The sequence below is a fragment of the Podarcis cretensis genome (assembly GCF_951804945.1).
Source record: "Podarcis cretensis genome assembly, chromosome: 6".
In the NCBI taxonomy this organism is placed as follows: domain Eukaryota; kingdom Metazoa; phylum Chordata; class Lepidosauria; order Squamata; family Lacertidae; genus Podarcis; species Podarcis cretensis.
Genome location: NC_137175.1, coordinates 4612136 through 4637220, shown reverse-complemented (window position 1 = coordinate 4637220; position 25085 = coordinate 4612136). Strand labels below are relative to the sequence as shown.

The window sequence follows — 25085 nt, the reverse complement described above, 5'->3', positions numbered from 1 at the left end:
TGAGCACTGCAGTGCTATAAAGGAGGACAATACTGCCAAAGGCTACAGCCATGATCACTGTGTCCAGTTCTGGGCGCCACAATTTAAGAAGGATATTGTCAAGCTGGAACATGTGCAGAGGAGGGTGACCAAGATGATCAAGGGTGCTGAAACCAAGCCGTATGAGTAATGAGTAATGGTTGAGGGAGTTGGGTATGTTTAGCCTGGAAAAGAGGAGTCCAAGAGGTGATATGAGTTGGTGCATGCTCTGGTTATCTCTCACTTGGACTACTGCAATGCTTGGACTACTGCTTGGACTACTGCAATGTGCACTACATGGGGCTGCCTTTAAAGGTGACCCAGAAACTACAACTAATCCAGAATGCGGCAGCTAGACTGGTGACTGGGAGCAGCCACTGAGACCATATAACACTGGTCCTGAAAGACCTGCATTGGCTCCCAGTATGTTTCCGAGCACAATTCAAAGTGTTGGTGCTGACCTTTAAAGCCCTAAATGGCCTCCGCCCAGTATACCTGAAGGAGCGTCTCCACCCCCATCGTTCGGCCCGGACACTGAGATCCAGCACCGAGGGCCTTCCCTCACTGCAAGAAGCAAAGCTACAGGGAACCAGGCAGAGGGCCTTCTTGGTAGTGGCACCCGCCCTGCGGAACGCCCCCCCCCCACCAGATGTCAAGAAGAACAAAAACCACCTGCCTTTAAGAAGACATCTGAAGGCAGCCCTGTTTAGGGAAGCTTTTAATGTTTGACGGACTACTGTATTTTAATATTTTGTTGGAAGCCACCCAGAGTGGCTGGGGAAACCCATCCAGATGGGCAGGGGATAAATAATAAATTATTATTATTATTATTATTATTATTATTATTATTATTATTATTAGAGCCATATGTAAAGGGTTGCCACATGGAAGGTGGAGCAAACTTGTTTTCTCCTGCTCTGGAAGGTAGGGCCCAAATCAATGGATTCAAGTTACAAAAAAGGAGATTCCGACTAAATATTAGGAAGAACTTAAGACAGTAAGAGATGTTTGACAGTGGAGCGGTCTCCTTCGGGAGGTGGTGAACTCTCCTTCCTTGGAGGTTTTTAAGCAGAGGTTGAATGGCCATCTGTTGTGGATGCCTTAACTGAGATTCCGGCCTTGCAGGGGGTTGAACTAAATGTGACTTGGGGTCCCTTCGAACTCTACAATTCTACGATTCCATGATTCTACGAATGTCGGTGTTGGGGGTCATGGATGGGAGAAGGCTTTTGCATTCCTGTTGGTTCCTTTGTCAGTCTTCTGCAACCTGGTGCCTCCATATGTTTCGGGCTACAACTCCAACCAGCCTCCATCAAAATGTGGTCAATAGACAGGAATGATGGGAGTTGTAGTCCAACTGGACCAGGAGGGCCACATGTTCCCTATCCCTGGCTTAATGCTCCTCTAAATAAGCAAGGGACAACCTTGATGGCAGAAAGTGAGGAGGAATCAAAGAACCTTTTAATGAGAGTGAAAGAGGAGAGCGCAAAATATGGCCTGAAGCCCAACATCAAAAAAACCAAGATCATGGCCACTGGTCCCATCACCTCCTGGCAAATAGAAGGGGAAGAAATGGAGGCAGTGAGATATTTTACTTTCTTGGGCTCCATGATCACTGCAGATGGTGACAGCAGTCACAAAATTAAAAGACGCCTGCTTCTTGGGAGAAGGGCAATGACAGGCCTAGACAGCATCTTGAGAAGTAGAGACATCACCTTGCCAACAAAGGTCCGTATAGTTAAAGCTATGGTTTTCCCAGTAGTGATGTATGAAAGTGAGAGCTGGACCCTAAAGAAGGCTGATCATCGGAGAATGGATGCTTTTGAATTGTGGTGCTGGAGGAGACTCTTGAGAGTCTCATGGACTGCAAGAAGATGAAACCTATCCATTCTGAAGGAAACCAGCTGTGAGTGTTCACTGGAAGGACAGATCCTGAAGCTGAGGCTCCAAGACTTTGGCCACCTCATGAGAAGAGAAGACCCCCTGGAAAAGACCCTGATGCTGGGAAAGATGGAGGGCACAAGGAGAAGGGGACGACAGAGGACGAGATGGCTGGACAGTGTTCTCGAAGGTACCAGCATGAGTTTGACCAAATTGCGGGAGGCAGTGGAAGACAGGAGTGCCTGGTGTGCTCTGGTCCAGGGGGTCACGAAGAGTCGGACACAAATAAACAACTAAACAACAACATATAATGCACACATTCAGAAGTTTTGGTTTTTTTTAAAAAAGAACTTTTTATTGGAAAGCAAACAAATCAGACAGCTTCCCTGCTTTTGAAGGTGATACAGGGAATATACAAAACCGTAGCAGTTGCTGATTTTGCGTTTCACTTGCATTCACTAGAAGGCAACAGCAGAAATTGTATTAAATGCAAGAACGGAGTACCAGCCATCCTCTACTCTGTTGCACCCCCAGGTGGTAGCTGCAAAAAATGTGTATGTAAAAAAACCAAAAGATCCCTTTCCTTGGAAAACTTTTCTTTTAAGATGCGGTTGTGTCCATCTTCCATGCAATCACATTTGTTTTTTTCAGCCTAAGTCTCGATAAGGTTTCAAACAGAGGTTGCTATTTACAATGCATCTTTTTAAAAACAAAAACAAAACTACATTTAAAACAAAATTGAAGAAATAAATCTATATGAGGAAGAGCATTTTAAATACATTGACATTCTAGAAATAAATTCTCTATATTATATATATATATATATATATATATATATATATATATATATATTATTCATAGAAACAATAAAATGTAATTTGCTTTCATCCAGAATCACAGGGACCTATCCAAAAATCTGCATCTTGCTGAAGAGATGTACCTATGTAGGCTTACAGTGCAAGTTTTCTCAAAGGCAAGTAACTAAAATAAAGTAAAGGGGGTAGATTGTTGCGGTTTTGGACCCTCCACAAACCTTCAGTTGGACAACATAAAGTGGGAAGGGGGAGAGGATTTATTTATTATTATTTAAGTTTAAAAATTAAGCTGATACTTAGCCACGAGGTCACTATGTAGACTCAGTTCCAAGATGCAGGTCGGGGGCTGTATGTGGTGCTATTTTGTACTTTCCCCCCTTTCCCTTTCACCCCTCCTCACTTCCTGCAGTTTGTGTAACCTCTAGGCTGATGAAGAGTTCTGTGGAACTCAAAAGCTCACGCCACTTTTGTGACGTATTGCTCAGTTATCCCAATAAAGGTCTTGCTCAGCTGTGGGTTTTGAAGGTCGTCCTCCTTCGCCACTTATAGAGCAATGTTGCTTCCTTCGTTTTTCCTGTAGAACTAACAGGAGTTCTCCACTGGGAAGTTCCTCCCTGTTTGGGCCTCGTGGGAAACCATCGCTGCTATAGATTTTGGTCATGCAAGAGAGCTTCCTGTGTTGTTGTGTCAGGGAAATGCAACCCTAGGGCCCAGGTTAATTTTCAAATCTGAGGTTTTGTAGCAGGAAGGCTTACGGCTATGGGACTGATTTAGCAAATGTGCTTTCTCTCACACTCGCTCTCTCTTCAAAATTTTGACGTGGAAACTCTGCAACGCCATTGTAGCAGATGGTAGACAGAGACACAGCTCAGCTCCAACTACAGGATAAATCCTCATGATCTGTCTGTACAAACTGGGTTGGGTTATCTCTCTTCTGGGCCCTGTCCTGGGGCATTTCAGGAGCTGGAGACACTTCCAGGAGTTCTCTGGCAAGAGTGTTGTCCTTCCTTGACCCTCCACGCTTGTTGAATCCAAAGTCAGCCCCGATCATAGCTGTCAACCTTCCCTTTTTTTGCAGGAAATTCCCTTATTCCAGCGCCGCTTCCCGCTGCTATCCCGGATTGTTAGATATCCCGTAGACTGTCCCCAGGACAGATGAGGCTGCTGATCCCTTATTTTTGAGGCTGCTGATCCCTTATTTTCAAATCTGAAAGTTGACAGCTATGACCTTGATGGCTCGGCTCCATTAGTTGCCCTTAGTTCCCACTGAAATTGATGAGACGTAAGTCGTTCAGTGGCGGAGCAAGCCGATTAGACACCTGGGGCTGTGTGTGTGCCCTGCGCCAGGGGTGGGGCCAGCTACCCAGGGGGTGGAGCTAGTTGCCCATGGGGTGGGGCAAGCTGGAGCAGGACAACTGCCGGGCCTCCGAGGCGACTGCCTGCCTCCTTCCACTCAGCTGCCTCACAGCTGAGTGGGAGGCCGCAGGTGGAGCGTTTGGAACAGCACAGAGCCTGCGGGCACCCAAGTCACCGCGTCAGTCCCAGGAGAGACGCATGGCTCAGGTGCGCTGCAGGCCGTGCGGTGAGTGCCGTCCGGCGTTTTGTCGCCCCCCTCAGTAGTGACACCTGGGGCATCCGCCCCCACCACACCCTCCTTCTTCCGCCCCCCCAAGTCGTTATGACCAACTTGTCTCATTGATTTCAATGAGCCCTAACTTCAGCCAACCTAGTCTGGATCCAGCCCATTGAATAGTGCCGTTCGGGCTGTAGCCTTAGAGCACCACTTGCTCAGACCCCAAATTCTTCCCCATTCTCCCCCTGTACAGCGGTATGCATTCATTTTGTAACAAATTTTTAAATGCACCAAAATTAAGCCAATAGCTCACAAATGCCAATAGGGATGGGTAAAACTAGGTTCATGACTGATATCCCATATGCACTCGTTCCTCATGTGTCATTCAGGAGTATGTGTAAAGTTCCTGCAGTAGAAGTGGAAACAGGAGACATTTTGTTTTCCCAGAATGCCCTGGGTGTTGCGTCGTTCCAGGTCATTTAATGGCAGCTGGCACTCCTCTCCCCGTGCTCCAGAATGACACGACACCCAGGGGCATTCTGGGAAAATAAAGCAGGGGTTGCCGGGAAGATGCAGCCAACGAAATCAAACTCTGCTGCCGCTGCATCCAGATTTGGGGGACAAGCCACAATAAACGAGAAAAGGAAGGAGAGCCTGCAGAAGAAAGGAGCTTTTTTGCAAGTGAATAATGAAACAATTGCCATTTCAATAAACGACAGGAGTGGCGTTATTAATGCCAAAAACAAATGCAAGAACAATATGGGGGGGGTATTCATGCACCCCTCATGGTCGCCTGAATGGAGAGAAACCACTGGAGGCCTTTCAAAGACTTCTTTGACATGGAGCCATCTTGTGTCCTGGCAACAGCAAGAGCCTCTCCAACGAAAGTGCGCTGGAGAAGCAGCGCAGAGGGTGACCTGGAGGTCTCAACAGGTCTAGGGCTTGGCTTGCTGGACTTTCCACATGCATCAGTGAGCCCCTGTCAACTGCCCAGCCATCACAACTCCTCCTGCGTGAAGAAGACGGAGATCAAGAGATACTCCGGGCAAACCACTTTGGCATCCGTGCAGAGAGGATCCTGCCTTTATGGGTTCCAAGTTGGGGAAGGGAGGCGGGAGAGAGAGAAAGCAAGCATTGCGTGGCGGCCTAGCAAACGCATTGAAAGACTTCCCAGCCTCTTCTTAGGAGGAAAGATACTCTGGGGGGGCTGCTAGATCCTAGCCAGCTTCCTCCGTTCATCTGTTCTGCTAGGTGAGCTCACCTGCTCCCAGGCAAAGGGTGCAAGGCAGTTGGGTCAGCCCATTTGGGAAAGCCAGGAGAGCTGGTTATCAACCCAGCTGTGAACACCTGTGGTATATTTGCATTGCTTTGGAAGGAGATGAACACAAGCCTCTTGGGAGAAAAGCAATGACAAACCTAGACAGCATCTTAAAAAGCAGAGACATCACCTTGCCAAGAAAGGTCCGTATAGTCAAAGCTATGGTTTTCCCAGTAGTGATGTATGGAAGTGAGAGCTGGACCATAAAGAAGGCTGATCGCCGAAGAATGTATGCTTCTGAATTATGATGCTGGAGGAGACTCTTGAGAGTCCCATGGACTGCAAGAAGATCAAACCTCTCCATTCTGAAGGAAATCAGCCCTGAGTGCTCACTGGAAGGACAGATCCTGAAGCTGAGACTCCAATACTTTGGCCACCTCATGAGAAGAGAAGACTCCCTGGAAAAGACCCTGATGTTGGGAAGATGGAGGGCACAAGGAGAAGGGGATGACAGAGGATGAGATGGTGGGACAGTGTTTTCAAAGCTACCAGCCTGAGTTTGACTAAACTGCGGGAGGCAGTGGAAGACAGAAGTGCCTGGCGTGCTCTGGTCCATGGAATCACGAAGAGTCAGACACGACTAAATGACAACAACAACAAACACAAGCCTACAAGCCACTGAGTCAGGGTGACGTGCCGCCTCTGGAACATAAAAGAATCTGCCTCATACCAAGTCAGGTCATTGGTCCATCTAGCTCAGCTTGTCTACACTGGCCAGGGGTTCAGGCAGAGAGGTCTTTTCCAGCCCCAAACAGGTGTTCCACCTTTGAATTACAGCCTCTTTCCGTCCTTTGGGAGACATCGTCCTCCTCCTTCGCTCTTCTCTGAGTCCCTCTGGGGTGCCTTTCCAATGAAGGCTGTGCAGGGAGTGTCAGCGACACAACACCGTACGGCCCCCAGCGTTCTTTTCCATACTGTTCTGTCTGTGCCGGCAATCTGGGGGTGAGGAGGGAGATGCGTGTGTGGCAACAAATTAGGACCTCTAAAGGGGAAACATCTGACAGGCCGCAAAGGCTTCCTTTTCTCTCTTTCTGGAAAGAAGGACTGTGCAACGTGATCTGGATGGAAAAGATGGAAAAACAACAACAATGCAAAAACAGCTGAGGAAGGAACCTCGCAGAGGCAGAGAGAGAAGGTCTTTTTTTCGTCCACTAGGATGCCCCCTGCTGGACTGCCTCATGTACTGCTCCCCTCCCTGACATTTCCACTTGCTCTGACGGCGATTAAATAACCATGAGAGATTCCAGCTTTTTCTTCCTCCTCTGTTTCCTCTCCCTTTTTGCGTTCTTTTTCTTTTCCTTGTTCTCTGAAAGGCAAAACCAGAACCACGTTTAGTTTAGGGGGTTGTTTCATGCCACATGCAAAAAACAGAAGCCCTTGGGATATGCATTGCTATTAGCACTGAATGTATCATTTCCAGGCTCTGTGGAAATAATTTAGTTTCAGATGTGGATTTAGAGGTAGTAGCAAACCTCCTCACTGCTGCAAAAATGTGTGTAGGAAATAACTGCTGGGGGGCAGGGAGGAAAGTAGTGAATTCCCCATGAGAATGAGATGGTTTGATGACTCTAGTATCCCACAATACTATCTAAATTAGCATTTTATAGGAGATCAGGTCATGAACAGCCCTACAAGTCCTTAGGGTGTTTCCAGACACCCTATTTGCTGAGCATTCACCCTGATGTGTTTGCAACCAGATTAGATGATGCTGGCAATTTAGCAAGCATTTGCTTCAGTTGGTTAGCAGGGAGGTTAGACAACAGTTGCGTCAAAGGACTTTATTTATTGCAAGAAGTCCCAATCGACTGCGATTCTGCAACCTGAACATGCCAGTATGTAACTGAATCTCACCGGAAAAGAGCAAGAGCCTGGAAGCACTCTGAGAGTGCTGGTCTTAAAACAATAAAACACTTACACCATTCTGAGGACACCATTTAACCCATCTAAAAGCAGTTTCAGTTAACAACATTATTCCATGCAGAGATCTTGAGAATGCCAGCCTTAGCAGCATCCTGCTCGCAGGGGTGGAAGTATTATGGGATGGGAAATAGGTTGCTTAGCCTCCTTGCCCACCCCCCACCCACCAACCCGCATCTTGTTCTGTTTCCTGTTAGTGATGGTTTGCTGCCATCCTTTATTGTTTCGCAATTGCCATTTGGTGAGTCTTGGGGGACGCTGGTGTTATTTAAAACATCCTTGTCTTGCTTTGTAGTGTATTCTCTATTTATTTAATGAATTGTAGGAATCTCAATGCCACTCAGCTTCTAAAACGCTCTTCCTTTCACACAAGTGTCCCGAATGGACAAAATTCGGAGCAGTGTGAACTTTCAGTCCCTAGAGCATTCGAGAAAGTAGGAAGTGGGGAGGTTCGCCTTTCAGTCCAAACAGAGGCAAATTTCACAGCACCTTGAGGGGAACTGCCCTGCGCAGACAATGCAGAACTGCAGTCCATGCACCTGCCGACCCAGTGACATCACCAGTTGATTGGCAGGTGGGCAGGGCCAGATTTCGGTTTGATGAGGCCCTCAGCGACTGAAGGTAATGGGGCCCTTTATATGTCCAGCTGTCCTTTGTCAACAACAAATTGTTGCTGATTTTTGTGTTGAATATATGCTAGATAGCAATTTATGGACTTAATAGGTATCTAATGCCATTTGCACATGTGGCCGTGCAACCAGTCCATGCAGAATGTAGGCACCCTATATACAGAAATGAGGAAACCAGTGATATTTTAGGGAGCAGGCTAGCAGGTGGGGCCCATTACTTACATCATAGGAGCCTACACAACACAAAACACTGTTGCTGTATGTAGGTTTTATTTTATGTGGTTTTTTTATCCTATATTTTGGAAATCCAGTTTTTCCTTTATTTTTTTTGGGGGGGGGGCAAGAGAGCGGGGCCCTAAGCTATAGCTTGTTTAGCTTATACAGTGGTACTTCAGGTTAAGTACTTAATTTGTTCCGGAGGTCCGTTCTTAACCTGAAACTGTTCTTAACTTGAAGCACCACTTTAGCTAATGGGGCCTCCTGCTGCCACCACGCCGCCAGATTTCTGTTTTCATCCTGAAGCAAAGTTCTTAACCTGAAGCACTGTTTCTGGGTTAACGGAGTCTGTAACCTGAAGCGTATGTAACCTGAAGCGTATGTAACCCGAGGTACCACTGTACATAAATCTGGCACTGCAGGTGGGTGTAGTTTGGGGGGAATTGCCTCATGGGCTGAACTGGATCTCTTGGCGAGATAAACTTCCGCTGTGGACCAGAGAGGTTTCCCAACCCTGTCTGGGATTCAGAAACACTGGCAAGTGCCAATCTATTTTCCCCCTCTTCACAGCAGGGCTACTCCTTCCTCCCTCCCTCTGCACCTCACCTCCCGGACAGATCTTCTTCAATCGGCACTTCCTGGACTCAGAGAGTGTCTGGCACGCGGCCGCCTCATCTTTGCTGGGCCTGAGGACCTCGCGGACCCGGGTCGTCGAGCCCCACTTGGAGCCGCACGTCCGTCCTTGGTTGTTGCAGGGGCTCCAGCTGCCCCAGGGACCCACCTCACATTTTTCTAGCAGGGGTGAGATAGGAAGAAAAACCCACAACCACCATGTCAGAAAACAGGAAGCCGGCTTGGTTTGAGCTTTCTCCATCTAAGTCAGTGGTTCTCAGATGTTGTTGGACTACACCTCCCATCATCCCTGAGCTCTGCCCTTGCTAGCTAGCGGTGATGGGAGTTGTAGTTCAACAACATCCGGGGACCCACAGGTTGAGAAAGGCTGATCTAAGTCCAAGATTATTTCAGGGGCAGGGAACCCAGGGGCCAGATTTTCTTCCATGGCCTGGAGACACTCCATGGGCTAGTTAAGAAGATCCTGGGGTTGCATGTGGACTGTGCACCTAAAGTTCACCACCTGTCAGGGACTGGTTGGACATGGAGGAACCAGCTGGGGAACCCCCATGGGAAGAAGGCTTAGAGTCTGGGGATTGGTGGTGGGCCAGGTTGCTCGCCGGAGCAAGACGGTTTGAGCATATTACACCGATCCTGGTCCCACCACACTGGCTACCAATGAGTTTCAGGGCCCAATTCAAAGTGCTGGTTTTGACCTATAAAGCCTTAAGCGACTTAGGACCACAGTACCTCAAGGACCCGGGACGCAGGTGGCGCTGTGGGTTAAAGCCTCAGCGCCTAGGACTTGCCGATCGAAAGGTCGGCGGTTCGAATCCCTGCGGCGGGGTGCGCTCCCGCTGCTCGGTCCCAGCGCCTGCCAACCTAGCAGTTCAAAAGCACCTCCGGGTGCAAGTAGATAAATAGGGACCGCTTACCAGCGCGAAGGTAAACGGCATTTCCGTGTGCGGCTCTGGCTCGCCAGAGCAGCGATGTCACGCTGGCCACGTGACCCGGAAGTGTCTCCGGACAGCGCTGGCCCCTGGCCTCTTAAGTGAGATGGGCGCACAACCCCAGAGTCTGTCAAGACTGGCCCGTACGGGCAGGGGTACCTTTACCTTTACCTTTACCTCAAGGACTGCCTCTTTCCATATGAACCTACCAGGACCCTCAGATCATCTTCTGAGGCCCTCCTTCATGTGCCTCCTCCTCGAGAGGTGCGGAGGGTGGCGACACGAGAGCGGGGCCTACTCTGCAGTGGCTCCCCATCTGTGGAATGCTCCCCCCAGGGAAGTTCACCTGGCACCTTCATTATACACCTTTAGGCGCCTTTAAAATACCTTGGAAACTGAATTTTATTTTTGGAGATTTTTGCCAACTTTTCTCCAACTTTGTGTCCAGATTTTCGCTTTCTGAAATACGGCAATCCTAATTTATGTGTACACGTTTTTATTTAATGCAAGTCACTTGGAGAACCTTTGAGCGACAAGTGACTGATAAGCATCCCTAACAGCGCCTGGGGTGGGTTCTTCGCAACTCCTTGCTTGGCTTACCTTGGCATTCCCGAGTGCTGTGCTGGGTCACAGTGTCCTGGGGACACGAGCTGAAGCATTTGCCTTTGTGCAGGTAGAATTGCTCTTTGCATTTCATGCAGAAGTCTTTGCTGAAGCAGCTGTCACAGCTGGGAGACCTGCACTCTGTATGGGACAACAGAGCATAAAGTGGGAGGGAGGGAAGGAGGTTAGCAACACCTTGCCATATATTTATTTCTTCCTTGATATCTCCAACCCGCTTCCCAAGGTAACAGGACTCTCCCAACTCTACAGTTCTGTGATTCTATTATTCTAACTAGTGATGGAGGAATCTGCTAATTTCATGTTCTTCCAGGTTTGCATTTTCAGCCTGTAAGTTCAGTTCAGCTTATTTATCACTTTATCAGTTTGCTATTACAGTGGTGCCTCACAAGACGAAATTAATCCGTTCCGCGAGTCTCTTTGTCTTGCGGTTTTTTCATCTTGCGAAGCACGGCTATTAGCGGCTTAGCGGCTATTAATGGCTTAGCGGCTTAGCGGCTTTAAGAAAAAGGAAACAAACTCGCAAGAACTCGCAAGACATTTCGTCTTGCGAAGCAAGCCCATAGGGAAATTCGTCTTGCGAAGCACCTCAAAAAACAGAAAACTCTTTCGTCTAGCGAGTTTTTCGTCTTGCAAGGCATTCGTCTTGCGGGGCACCACTGTACATTATTATTATTATTATTATTATTATTATTATTATTATTATTAAAAAATTCATACGCTTTCCCACACATTTTTCATGAAATATACACAGTTTTGCAAACAATTCTGCCCATTATAATGCACTCTTGTATGGTGTTTAAACAACATGTGCATTTTTCTATATAAGATAAAGGTAAAGGGACCCCTGACCATTAGGTCCAGTCGTGGCTGACTCTGGGGTTGCAGCGCTCATCTCGCTTTATTGGACGAGGGAGCCAGCGTACAGCTTCCAGGTCATATGGCTAGCATGACTAAGCCGGTTCTGGTGAACCAGAGCAGCGCACGGAAATGCCATTTAGCTTCCCGCCGGAGCGGTACCTATTGATCTACTTGCACTTTGATATGCTTTCGAACTGCTAGGTTGGCAGGAGCAGGGACCGAGCAACAGGAGCTCACCCTGTTGCAGGGATTTGAACCGCCGACCTTCTGATCGGCAAGTCCTAGGCTCTGTGGTTTAACCCACAGCGCCACCCGCTGTATACTTTCCCCTATTAAACACGTTTTTGCAATACTATTTGTCCGGGGAACTGCAGAGCAAAATTCAGAGGAGTGCAGGTTCCGAAAGAGAGCTGAATTTGGGGAAATGAAAATGAGGTAGTTTGGCTTTGAAACCCCCCACCCTAGCTGCAGCCTCCAGAGAACAGAGAGGCCAGACATCTGAATGAACCAAGGGCCAGCGATAAGGAGCCCCACTGGGATAGGAGAGACCCGCTTGCGCAATCAGCCACCTACTAATGCAACGGTTGACCTCTTGGCCTCGCACCCCAAAGTATCCCGGTGGACAGGCATGGACGCAGGCCCCGTACTGCCGGATCCCATCCCTCCAGATGAGCAGGAAGAGCCTCTGCTGGCAGGAGATGCAGCCGTTGTCCTCCGAACACATGACGCACCCGGTGCAGTTCTCAAACAACGTGGTGCTTACTGGTAGGGAGAGAGAGATGGGAAAGAGGCAGTGAAGAGGGACTACTGACAACATGAGCAGTGCCGGATTTACATATAAGCTAAACAAGCTATAGCTTAGGGCCCCACTCTCTTGGGGCCCCCCCAAAATATTTAAAGAAAAAAAACTGGATGTACATTTCCAAAATACACTCATACCCTGGGTTACAGCTGCTTAAGGTCGCATCTTTTCAGGTTGCGGACTGCTGAAACCTGGAAGTACCAGAACGGGTTACTTCCAGGTTTTGGTGGTCACACATGCGCAGAAGTGCTAAATCACGTTTTGCGCATGTGCAGAAGTGCCGAATTGCAACCTGCGCAGACGCGGGTTGCGAACGAGCAACCCACACAGATAACGTTTGCAACCCGAGCGTCCAAGATAAAATAAAATAAAATAAAACCTACATACAGCAACTGTGTTTTGTGTTGTGTAGGCTCCTATGATGTAAGTCATGGGCCCCGCCTGCTAGCCTGCTCCCTAAAATATCCCTGGTTTGCTCTTTCTATATATAGGGTGCCTACATTCTGCATGGACTGGTTGCACGGCAACATGTGCAAATGGCTTGAGATAACTAATAGGTCCATAAATTACCACATAACATATATCCAATGGGACGTGGGTGGCGCTGTGGGTTAAACCACAGAGCCTAGGGGTTGCCGATCAGAAGTCAGTAGTTCGAATCCCCATGACGGGCTGAGCTCCCATTGCTTGGTCCCTGCTCCTGCTCACCTAGCAGTTCGAAAGCACGTCAAAGTGCAAGTAGATAAATAGGGACCGCTCCGGCGGGAAGGTAAACGGCGTTTCCGTGTGCTGCTCTGGTTCGCCAGAAGCGGCTTAGTCATGCTGGCCAGATGACCCAGAAGCTGTACGCCGGCTCCCTCGGCCAGTAAAGCGAGATGAGCGCCGCAACCCCAGAGTCATCCATGACTAGACCTAATGGTCAGGTGTCCCTTTACCTTTACCTATATATCCAATACAAAAAACAGCGACCATTTGTTGTTGACAAAGGGCAGCTGGACATATAAAGGGCCCCATTACCTTCAGTAACTTAGGGCCTCATCAAACCTAAATCCAGCCCTGATCATGAAGCAAACCCTCCAAGTGCCCCTAATTCCCAGGGACAGTCCTGGAATTACGAAAGCCATCCCGTCTTCTGCTTTGATTCTGGATGCAGAATGTCCCCATTTCCCCTGCCAGCTCCAGTGCCTATGAGCTCAGGGAGAAGGATGAGCTTGTCCTAAGTGGCAGCTGTAGCTGCAGTGGCCACGAGAGAGCATCCTGTGGCCTCTCCATGGCTGCTGCTGCCGGCCTCCTCCTATGGGTAGCTCATAGCAGCTGCTGGAGAGCAAGTGAGGAGGAGGGGAGTCTGCCGCCATCAAGGACTACTTCCACTGGCTCTGAGGGGCAGGTAGAGGTCAGGGCCACCTTGGGCAAGAAGAAAGGAGGAGCAGAACAGAGCACAAGGGATGTTAGTTGTTGTTATAATGCTTTGTGCATCTGCATCTAACTTTCCCCCTCTCTGAAATTTATTTCTTGATATGCGTTTTTCCTTTAGTAAATCTACAGAAGGGCGTGTGTGGCTGTGCCCCATCAGCGAAGTGGTGAAGGCACTCACCCTTCTTCCGATAGGAAAGGCTCTGCAAATCCCACGAACGTTAAAATATTAACCTCAGCTGTCAAAATGCACAAGCCCAGTAAAACATTGAGATTCTAAGCATCCACAATGAAAACGTGCAAGAAAACAATCTCATTAAAAACTGCGCAGCAGATGGAACAGGCTGAGAGATTGTAAAGCTCAAGGATTTTTGAGTGTAAGCCCTTTGGGGTCAGGGACTTGTCCCTTCGTTTTTGTAAAGCATCCTGTGCGTGGATGGTATACTATAAAGAACAAAGTTTGGGCCAAAGATGTGGCTTTGAAATGGTGTTCCAGGAAAGCCTGAGGTTGCTTGGAAGCAGGTCTCCATGAGAAAGTCAATAATGGTAGACTAAAGGTAAAGGGACCCCTGACCATTAGGTCTAGTCGTGGCCGACTCTGGGATTGCGGCACTCATCTCGTTCTATAGTCCGAGGGATCCGGCATACAGCTTCCGGGTCATGTGGCCAGCATGACTAAGCCGCTTCTGGTGAACCAGAGCAGAGCACGGAAACGCTGTTTACCTTCCTGCCAGAGCGGTACCTATTTATCTACTTGCACTTTGATGTGCTTTCGAACTGCTAGGTTGGCAGGAGCAGGGACTGAACAATGGGAGCTCACCCCATCGCGGGGATTCGAACCGCTGACCTTCTGATCGGCAAGCCCTAGGCTCTGTGGTTTAACCCACTGCACCACCTGTGTCCCTAATGGCAGACTAGCTTCCCTGAAAAACAGGAGCTCAGCACTGCAGATCTTCCCCTGCAATGCACAGACCCAGACAGTGTCCATTTTTATTTACAAGGTAACAGGGAGACCCACACAACAGACCTCACCAATGCTCTCTGGTCATGGACATGGAGATATAGGAAACCAGCTGTGGTATTGAGTTAGTAAGCAAGACAGAGTGGCCAGGATCACCTACAGTCATCTGGGGGAATGATCATAGCTGAGTTGCAGGACATCTGTCTTGCATGCAGAAGGTTCCATATGGGAAGTGGGGGAAGGAAGTGGGATAATCAGCTTTACACACACGAAGCAAACTCCACATCCTCCAACCTGGTGCCCTCCACATGTTTTTGACAACACCTGTCACCATGCTTCCTTCATCCCTGTACTCTCTGACAGAAGCCACCAGCAAGTTATCAAGATGAGCTACTCCACCAGGGATGGATGAATCTTGGCCTCTCTCAATTTCTCATTCTCCACATCTTTGATTTCTGTTCGTCCCACTTCCACATCTGCCTTCAAGAAGATTCTAACACATTTTTGCTAGCAATTTTCTTCCTAATACGATGCATTTTTAAAAGTTACTTTCACTAACACATGCATTTTTGTGAACACTTTCCCCAGGGCTTTTTTACCAGGAACAACTCACCAGAACTCGGTTCTGACACCTCTCAGGTGGGTGCCATTGCCATTCTAAGAGCAAGAGGGAGGCATTCATGGTGAGTTCTGGCACCTCTTTTTCTAGAAAAATAGCACTGACTTTTCCTGATATTTATCCTAGCTAGTAGTCACTGATAGCCCTCTCCTCCATGCATTTTTTCCAATCCTCTTGTAAAGTCATTCAAGCTGGTGGTCAGCACTCCCTCTTGTGGGAGTGAGTTCCATAGGACAACATGCACTATTTGAGAAACTTTGTCTGTTCTGAATCTTCTGAAATGCATCACAAAATTCAGAAAACTGCAAATTTCAAAGAGAGCCATTTTTTTCATCTGCTTCCTAGTTCCAGAAGAGCAAGTCAGGCAGATTCACATTAGAATGTAAACGGAATGCATTTCCAAGTGGTTTGAGGAGTAATCCTTCATGTGGTGAAAGCCACCAAGGAGTCTTTTGTTCCAGCAGGTCTTTGTATCTCTCCCATACTCTCATTAATGATTTCCTAATTATAGGGTTATAAAACTTCTGTGAACCTTCCTTTCCCATACCATAAATATGCATGCCAGCCAAATCTGTTATCGTGTCCTTCTAATTCTAATGCCTCTTGCTTTTCCAACCTCATCCAGTCCCTGATCCATACCAAACAGGCAGATTCATAATACAACTTAAGGTCTGGGAGGGCAAACCCACCTCTATCTTTCGCGTCTGTAAGTATTTTATATTTTATCCTTGCCCTTTATCCCTACCCAACAGTATGCAGTCCTTTAAAGGAAACTAGAATTGTGCCCATTCCCCTGTCTGGCCAAGAGATGCAATTAAGGTGATGCAATGAACCTGTACCCACTTCCAGTTCCAAGATTTGGATAAGACAAGCATCTTTTGGAGCAATAATAATAATAATAATAATAATAATAATAATAATAATAATTTATTATTTGTACCCCGCCCATCTGGCTGGGTTTCCCCAGCCACTCTGGGCGGCTAGGTTTGGGAACCCCCATGAATCCAGTCTGACAGGAGGGAGGGGCTTCCCACCTGTCATTCACCTGACCCAAGGTGACCTGCTTTGGCCCAATGTGGTTTGAAATCAGACTATGCCGCTGGAGGCAAAGCGCTTTGCAAATGCTCCCTGTCAACTGATCCTTGGTACTTGCAAAACCCAGTCCACATATATTACACCAGGGGTAGGAGAAGGTGGGGAGGACTTGGCCAAAATGCCCCCGCAAGACCAATGGGCAGACTTGGTGGTCCCCATACTGCACAGTCCCAGCTGTATGGTGTTGATGGGGAATATGCATCTAGATTTTGCATGGGCCAAGGGGGTCCTTTCTCAGATTGCGGCACAGAATGGAGAGAGCCTGTGCTGCTACCAGGAGGGTAAGATATAGAGGAGGGGGCAGCGGTTTTTGTGATTTGGGGACTATCATGCTCACCATCTGAGGGATTAAGAAGGACCGAGAACGGTTTTCATCCTGCTCAGAGATTGTTGTAGGCTCATCTTCAAAACCTGCGTTTCTTCAGTCACCCTGACCAGTCCCCCAAATAGTGCAATTGTGAAATGGAAATTTGTATTTAAGCTTACTAACAAAAAATAATAATAGTGATGGCAATTGTTCCATCCTGACATCCATTGTTTCTGACTTGAATTTGAGCAGAGGAGAACCGACAGAGAGCCAGGATCCCAGAACAATTATGGAATGGAACCGTTCCATTCCACTCATCCCTAATTCCAAGACATTTTGGCGCCTGGAACAGAACATGCAAATCGTGCTCCCATGCCCACAGCCAATGTGGTTAAAAGAATAATACTACAACAAACAAAATATCTAAATGTTCCCCCCAAATCTGCAGCTTTCGTTTCTGCATGGAGATGTCTCACACCCTGTCCTCGTTGGGCTGCTCTTACTAACTCCACCATTATCACCACTGCGCTTCTGGAATAATAGAACTGTAGAAGGGATCCCAAGGATCATCTATTCCACCCCCCTGAAGTGCAGGAATCGCAACTACAGAATCCCTGACCATCCAACTTCTGCTTAAAAACTTCCAAGGAATGGACTACGCAGAACTAGATAAATTAACAGGAAGGGTCCGAAACCGACGAGATCACAAGTTTACCAAGGACTGGAGTAAATCTGTGGACTATATGAAAAACATATGTGATGCACAAATAACTTTGGTGGGTTTACAGGAAGCTTTGTGAAGAAACAATATTAGAAACACTGTAAAAAAGGGAATAAGGGAATAGGTTTAAATCAAATCAAAAGGCAATGTTAAATTTAGAATTGCGGATAGAAGATTAGAAAACGGAAGATTCGCAGATGAGCTGAAGGATCATGTATCTGTGACAATATTGAAAATGTATGTTTAAATCTTGTATGGAAATTGAATAAAAATAATTTAAAATAAAATAAAAACTTCCAAGGAAGGAGAGTCTTCTGAGGGAGACCGTTCCCCTGCTGAACAGTTTTTACTGTCAAAATGTTCCTCCTAATATTTCCTGGTGTTTTCTAATGCCAGCATCTTCCACACGTTCCAGCCTCCCTCATTTCAGTGGTCTTTTCCCCCTCCAGATTGATCAGTCCAGCAAGCTTCAGTGTGTCAATAAGAAGCCCAGCTTTAAGTAGACGCAATAAGAACTGAGCAGTGGTTCTCAAAGGGTGCGATGAGAGGATGGCGAGTGCGGCAGGAAGATTCAGGAACCATCAAAGAAACATCTAAACCTTTCAGTGTAGCACAGTATCAAAATAAATCTTTTTTGGACACACAACTACGAACAGTATCTGCGCCTCTCACTTCAAGAGCACTGGCTATTCTGCAGTTCACCACAAACTTGTTGGGAACAGGGATTTTCAACTCTGGCGAATATGAAAGATCGGAAAAGGGAAAGGCTTCTTTGTGCCGATGAGGAGACGAGAATTTGTTTGTCTCAAATCAGACCTCATCTAAATGAGATCGCCCAGCAAAAACAAGCTCACACCTCTTGTGGAATCGTAGAATTGGAGAGCTGGAAGGGACCTTGGGGGCAGAGAGCAAAATAAGGCAATATCTCTGCGATCTGAAGATGAATCAATAGAACCTGAAGGTTGGAAGGGACCTTGCAAGCCATATAGTGTGCTACCCCCCTGCTCAATGAAGAAAATCTAGACTTTGCGCATCTCCCACAGACGCTCCTCTGGATTCTGCTTGAAGAGCCCACCAGGAATTGGTTCCATTGTCAGGACGTTTCCACTAATGCTCAACCGAACTCTATCCTTCTGCAATGTAAGCACCTTCGATCTAGTCCTGTCCCCTGGGAGGCAGCGGAGAGCAGCCTTTCCCCCCTTCAGTGGGTCAGCCCTTCAGGTATGTGGAGAGAGACGGAGAGTGATATTATTGCCACCTCTCAATCTTCCCTCCTCTAGGCTAAACATACCCACTTCCTCCCACCTTTCCCTATATGATTCCTCGTGAGATTCATAAGCAGGGCATCTCCTACCATCATAGAATCATAGAATTGATTTTACCCAATACAGGACTCGAACCCACTGTTAGAATTCCTGCTCCGTGATTGCAGTCATGGCATTGTTGTCTATCACATGACGGTGTATATTTTGACCCCACAAAGAGGGAAGTGACGGAGACAGGATGTTTGTGCTACTGTGTTCTGTGAAGTGGGACTATTGTCCTTTGTTCTTTGTCTTTGCTGTCTGATGCTAGAAAGAGAGGGAGCCATGTTGCAGTGCTCCACGTGTGTTTATATGTAAATAAAGTAGATTAGCCAACATGATGAGTTGCTGAGGTCTGTCACGCATGATGCGCAAACTCTGCAAATCCCTAAGTGTGCCGATGTCTGTTGGCATGTCGCTGTGATGTCTGGGCTGAAGAAAGCTTTTGAAGCTCCCGAACGATCGACCAGGAGGGAAAGAACATGCCAGTTGGGCATGTGTCTCTGCCAGGGTCCTACTCAAGTGTAGGCTGAGCTCCTGACACCCACAACCCTGAGTTTAAGAGTCTTGTGCTCCAAGAAGAAGAAGAAGAAGAAGAAGAAGAAGAAGAAGAAGAAGAAGAAGAAGAAGAGTAGTTTGGATTTGATATCCTGCTTTATCACTACCCGAAGGAGTCTCAAAGCGGCTAACAATCTCCTTTTCCCTTCCTCCCCCACAACAAACACTCTGTGAGGTGAGTGAGGCTGAGAGACTTCAGAGAAGTGTGACTGGCCCAAGGTCACCCAGCAGCTGCATGTGGAGGAGCAGGGAATCAAACACGATTCACCAGATTACGAGTCCACCGCTCTTAACCACTACACCACACTGGCTCTCTGTTTGCCCTGTGTCAATAATGGATTGCCTAGTTTTGTGGGCACTGGGTTAGAGGAAGTGGGGGTTAGCGATTCCAGAAGGAAACCTATCCCACAAACAGAGGAAGCTGTTCTGTACCCAGTCAGACCACAAATGCACCTAGTCCAGAACTGTCTACTTTGCCGGTGCATCTTCAAGTTCTCAAGGTGAGGAGTTTCCCTGCCTTGCTACCAGAGACCCCTTTTAACTGGAGGTACCAGAAATAACCTGGGATCATCCATATGTGGGCCAGGCACTCTCTTGCTAAGCTGTGGCCCAAGGCAAGCTGGACTAGACAGCAACTTTTAAATGTCCTTTGCAAAAGCAGCCCAGCTTCGACAATGGCTGCATCCCAACCCTGGCAAGCTCCTTTGTGACATGGGTATTATTTGACATGGGATGTGGGTGGCGCTGTGGGTTAAACCACAGGGCCTAGGGCTTGCTGATCAGAAGGTCGGCTGTTCGAATCCCCGCGACGGGGTGAGATCCCGTTGCTCGGTCCCTGCTCCTGCCAACCTAGCAGTTCGAAAGCACGTTGAACGTGCAAGCAGATAAATAGGTACCGCTCCGGTGGGAAGGTAAACGGCGTTTCCGTGCGCTGCTCTGGTTCGCCAGAAGTGGCTTAGTCATGCTGGCCACATGACCCGGAAGCTGTACGCCGGCTCCCTTGGCCAGTAAAGCGAGATGAGCGCCACAACCCCAGAGCCGGTCACGACTGGACCTAATGGTCAGGGGTCCCTTTACCTTTTATTATTTGACATGGCTGCTGCTACCAAGAGAGGTCAGAATCCTCTCCTCCCTGGGAGTCATAAGACATTATGGTTTGCATTTGTCAAATGCTGGCTGCGTCACTTTTTCAGGCTCCGTCTCAAAGGATCTCTCTGTGACATCATGTCATGTTTGATTTGATCTAGTTTTCTTTCAGCTTCTCTTTTAAAAACATACCTCCATTTCCTTCTTTTCTGGGCCCTTAGTGTGAAAAGAAAAAGAAAAAAGTAGTTTTACAGGAATTACCAATGTTGCAATGTATTTCCCTTCATGAAGCTGAAACTGAGTTTTTGGTGGAAATAAAATGTCTGGGCCTAATTCAGATCAAATATGAAACTATACTTTCCCTGTACATCAATGAACTTCATGTTTGACTCTGCCCCCATCCTTTCTCTTCCTTTTTTGCACACTGGAGGAGGAAACTGCAAGCACCCACTTCCTGTTTTAAACAAACCGCAGTTCCCCATAACGTCCAAACCCAGGGAACTGTGGCTTGATATAACTGTAGTTTCAGCAGGCTTTGTCCTCACTGTAGATCGATCCCAGGTCTCTGAGTTCAGGTGTCGCAGGGAACTGTGGGTTTTTAAAGAGTGAGAACAAAAGTCTACTGGCTTCTCTTTGTGGCATGAAATTGGCACATAGAAGAGAAGGAGTGTGTGAGTCCATTTCCTGCTGTTTCTTAACCAGTCTGTGCCTTCGCCTTTGAGGTGCAATTCATACCATGACTATCCACACACTTCCCTGCTACTGCTCCTTTGATGGAGGGCTTGATCTAATAAAATGACTCACCCCTTTGGCCAGCCTGATGAATCACGTAACCAGAGCACGCACAAAGCCTTTTCCGGTTAGATTAAAAAGCCAGGGCCCATATTTAGACAAATGAAGGCAGATATCAACCTCTGAAGCTCAGAGCCCACAAGAATGCAAGGCTCTGGTCCACATGGCTTGCTATAGTGGAATATACCATATTTTCCAGTGTATAACACACCCCTGTGTATAAGACACCTCCGATTTTGTGGGATGCAAAATTAAGAAAATGCGGGGGGGGGATTGCCCTGAGCTGTTGAGCTTTTTGGGGGGGGGGGTTTGCCGAAAATCGCTCACCCGCCGGACCTATGCTGCCACTCACACATTACAAAGGCCACCTATCGTCTGTCCCAGCGCCAGCAGGAGAGCCACCAATTGCCCGCCCTAGTGCCGCAGCGACAGCAAATCAACACCAGCCTTTGCCTCAGCCACCAATAACACACCAAATAGCCACTGACAATCTCCGGCTCGCTGCAGCAACCATTCCCATATCACCCTTATACACTACCCATGTACAGTGGTACCTCGGGTTAAGTACTTATTTTGTTCCAGAAGTCCGTTCTTAACCTGAAACTGTTCTTAACCCGAGGTACCACTTTAGCTAATGGGGCCTCCCGCTGCTGCCGCGCCACCGGAGCACGATTTCTGTTCTCATCCTGAAGCAAAGTTCTTAACCTGAGGTACTATTTCTGGGTTAGCGGAGTCTGTAACCTGAAGCATCTGTAACCCAAGGTACCAATTTTTAACATAATTTTTTAACAAAGAAACCTTGTCTTATACACGGAAAAGCACAGTATTTCAGGAGCCTCCGTATGTTTCTCTGTTTCAATTCCTTAATAAAACGAATCCCCTTAGTGCTGCCTACGATCAGAAGTGGTCACTGAGGTGATGGCTCCGACCTGGTGGGATGCTCTGTCCCATGAGACTAGGGCCCTGCAGGATTTAACCTCCTTCCATCAGGCCTGTAAGACAGAGCTGTTCCACCTGGCCATTAATTTGAATTTTGCCTGATCTTTTATTTCCCTTCTCTTCCCTCCCCCTCCCCTTTTATGAAGATCACCCGCTCTGAGACCCACAGCTAATTCTCCCCTGGCCTCCTTGCTGGCCCAAGTAGGACCAATTCAGCCAGCTAGCCCTGGGGATTATTTTATTGATTTTTGATTTTTATTGTTATTCATGTTTTTATACTGTATTTTATGCTGCTTTTATAATTGTTTTAAAGTGTTTTAAATTTGTTGTTAGCCGCCCTGAGTCCGGTTTTTGAACTGGGAAGCGCAGGGTATAAATAAATTATTATTATTATTATTATTATTATTATTATTATTATTATTATTAGTGGGGCAAGGGGTGATGCTGGTTCCTGAGATGGGGCGTAGGGTGAGGCATGGTGCAAGCACGGCAGCAGAACCAATCCTGCTGCCGCACCTACCTCTGCGTGCCTCGCCCCTCCCTCTCTCCAAAACCAAAACTGATGCTCACTGTTCAAAAGGAGAGTGAGTGGCATCATCTCACTTGTGCCCCCAGCCAACTGCTTTTGGCTATGATGGGTTGAGAATCCCCCTGGTTGGGCTTTCGATAATCTAGCCCTGTGATTCCCAAAGTAGGTAGGAGCGCCCCCTGGGGGTCGTAGGATTACCTGGGGGGGGGGCGCCAAGAGGTAAAGGTGCGGCAGGGGGAATGCGGAAGTGTAAATGACTATCAGACTTTGAAAAGATGGCATCAAGTGCATCGGTTTTGTTGAATCATTAAATTGTTTTCATTGGATTCTGAACAAAGATGCAATTGACCGTTACTGTTTTGAATTTTATTGGGTTATCATCTTCCCTAATGGGTCGGGCAAATTGCTATTTTTAATAGGGGTGAGTTTATGGAATCCAGGGGGTGGCGGAACGACTGCTCTAGCTACTTGTAGATTTCAAAATAGCTCCAAGATTGCATCAGAACCTGCAGGATGGCAGCACATCTTAACCATGTCTACTCAGAAGCAAGGCCTATCAACCCCAGGTCAGTGGGGTTTAGGATACAGGTGAACTTGCATTCTGGGGGGAACAGAATGTGCTTTCCCACTCAAAACTTGATCTCATGACGGTTGTCTCTTTTGACACAGCATATGAACTGCTGCCCCTGTCTAACACCCTGGAGGATTCTGACCAAGCGGTAAGAATTTCAGAACACGTCTGTCCTGGTAGATAGTTATTCCATTCAAAGCCTCGTTTGCTTTTTGTAATCAATAAAAGATTGTTTCCAACAATGCAGAGCTAGAGTACAGCAATTCAAATTAAATCTTCAGAAATGCAGAAATTGGCTGCATTTGCTGACACCTTTACCTTTCTGTGTTGATTACAGAAGATCACAAAAGTTCATTTTTATCCATTCATTCAATTTATTCATTTTCTACATTTATATCCCACCGTTTCCATCAAGGACCTCTAGGTGGTCAACACAGTTTTCCTCCTCCCCATTAAATCCTCACAACAGCCTTTTGAGGTAGGCTACGCAGAGACTGAGTGGCCCAAGGGGACCCGCTGAATTTCATGGCTGAGTGGGGATTTGAACCCTGGTCTTTTCCATGTGCTAGTCCAGTGCTCTAACCAGTATACCACACTGCCTCTCCATATTCTCAAGCACCTAGCTTGCTATTGGGAGGGACAGGGGCTCTCCAGCTTTCCAGGCAGGGGACATTTCCAGCCTACCAGAAGATGATAGGGACTGAATCTGGAACCTTCTGCTCCTGGGGTGCAAACTTGAATAATTTTGGGGGGGACCCAGGTAAGCCCCGCCTGCATAATTGATCACATGACACAGTGCACACACACCAGTTGAATGGGAATGCCCATAAACTTTGGGGGGCCCAGCCCCTCCAATATTTTATTGTGGGGGCTGAAGCCCACACAGCCCCATGGACTTGGCTCCTACGTTCTGCATGCAGAACAGATGTTCCCCCACTCAACTATGGCCTTCTTTTCTGCATTTGGTTTCAATGTTTTCAGCTGGGTGTTCTTCTGCAAGTCTAATGATAGCCCTAATGGTGTCGATGCTTGAGTGAGTTAATTGGGTATCAAATAATGGGTTACTAGGTAATGTTGGAAAGATCCTACACACATGTACCTATGGGACCGCCTCTCCTGGTATGCCCCGCAGAGAACCTTAAGGTCCCCAAATGACAACATTTTGGAGGTCCCAGGTTGCAAGGTGGTTAGAATGGTTTCAACTAAGGCCAGGGCCTTTTCAGAACTGGCCCCAACTTGGTGGAACACTCTGCCACAAGAGACCAGGGCCCTGCGGGACTTGACATCTTTCCGCAGGGCCTGCAAGACAGAGCTGTACCGCCTGGCCTTTGGTTTTTACTCAGTCTGACCCTTATGTTTCCCTCCCCTTACAGTTTTGATCCATGGGCTACTTTTAAAATACGACTGCATTTTAAATTGCATTTTTTCCTGTATTTTAAATTGGGTTCCCCCCCCTCTTTTTCCCCCCTATTATGTTTTTACTGTGATTTTATTGGGGTTAGCCACCCTGAGCCCGGCTATGGCCAGGGAGGGCAGGGTATATAAATAAAAATTATTATTATTATTACTACTACTACTACTAATACTACTACACTGCGTGGAGCCACGAACCTGCATGAGGTCTAAACTCTTAAGTAATTCCTCTAAAAGTGACCCCACTTCTTTGAAGAAAAGAGAGTGAACGACTTGGATGAAGGAATTGAGGGGATGCAGATGACACCAAACTGGCAGGGGTAGCCAATGTCGCAGAAGAGAGAATCGGGATTCAAAATGACCTTAACAAAATGAATTTCAAATTTAAGGTTCTGCATTTCGGCAAGAAGAACCAGATGCACAAATATAAGATGGGGAACACCTGGCTTACTAGCAGTACATGTGGAAAGGATCTAGGGGTCTTGGTAGACCACAAGCTGAACATGAGTCAACAGTGTGATGCAGCGGTGAAAAAGGCTAATGCTATTCTAGGCTGCATCAACA

General features: G+C 47.4%; 1 protein-coding gene across 2 annotated transcripts in view; it reads right to left on the bottom strand.

The window, feature by feature from the left end:
• Positions 1-4384: 4384 nt before the first annotated feature.
• Positions 4385-25085, bottom strand: part of RSPO4 (R-spondin 4) — a 35283-nt gene continuing 14582 nt past the window's right edge. For both annotated transcript variants that reach the window (XM_079979998.1, XM_079979997.1), the window contains exons 3-6: positions 11985-12173; positions 10530-10673; positions 8974-9159; positions 4385-6911 (exon numbers count right to left, since the gene is read on the bottom strand). In XM_079979998.1, the coding sequence (XP_079836124.1) occupies positions 6829-6911; positions 8974-9159; positions 10530-10673; positions 11985-12173 (602 nt within the window). In that variant the 3' untranslated portion in view covers positions 4385-6828. The remainder of the gene's footprint in view (positions 6912-8973; positions 9160-10529; positions 10674-11984; positions 12174-25085) is intronic.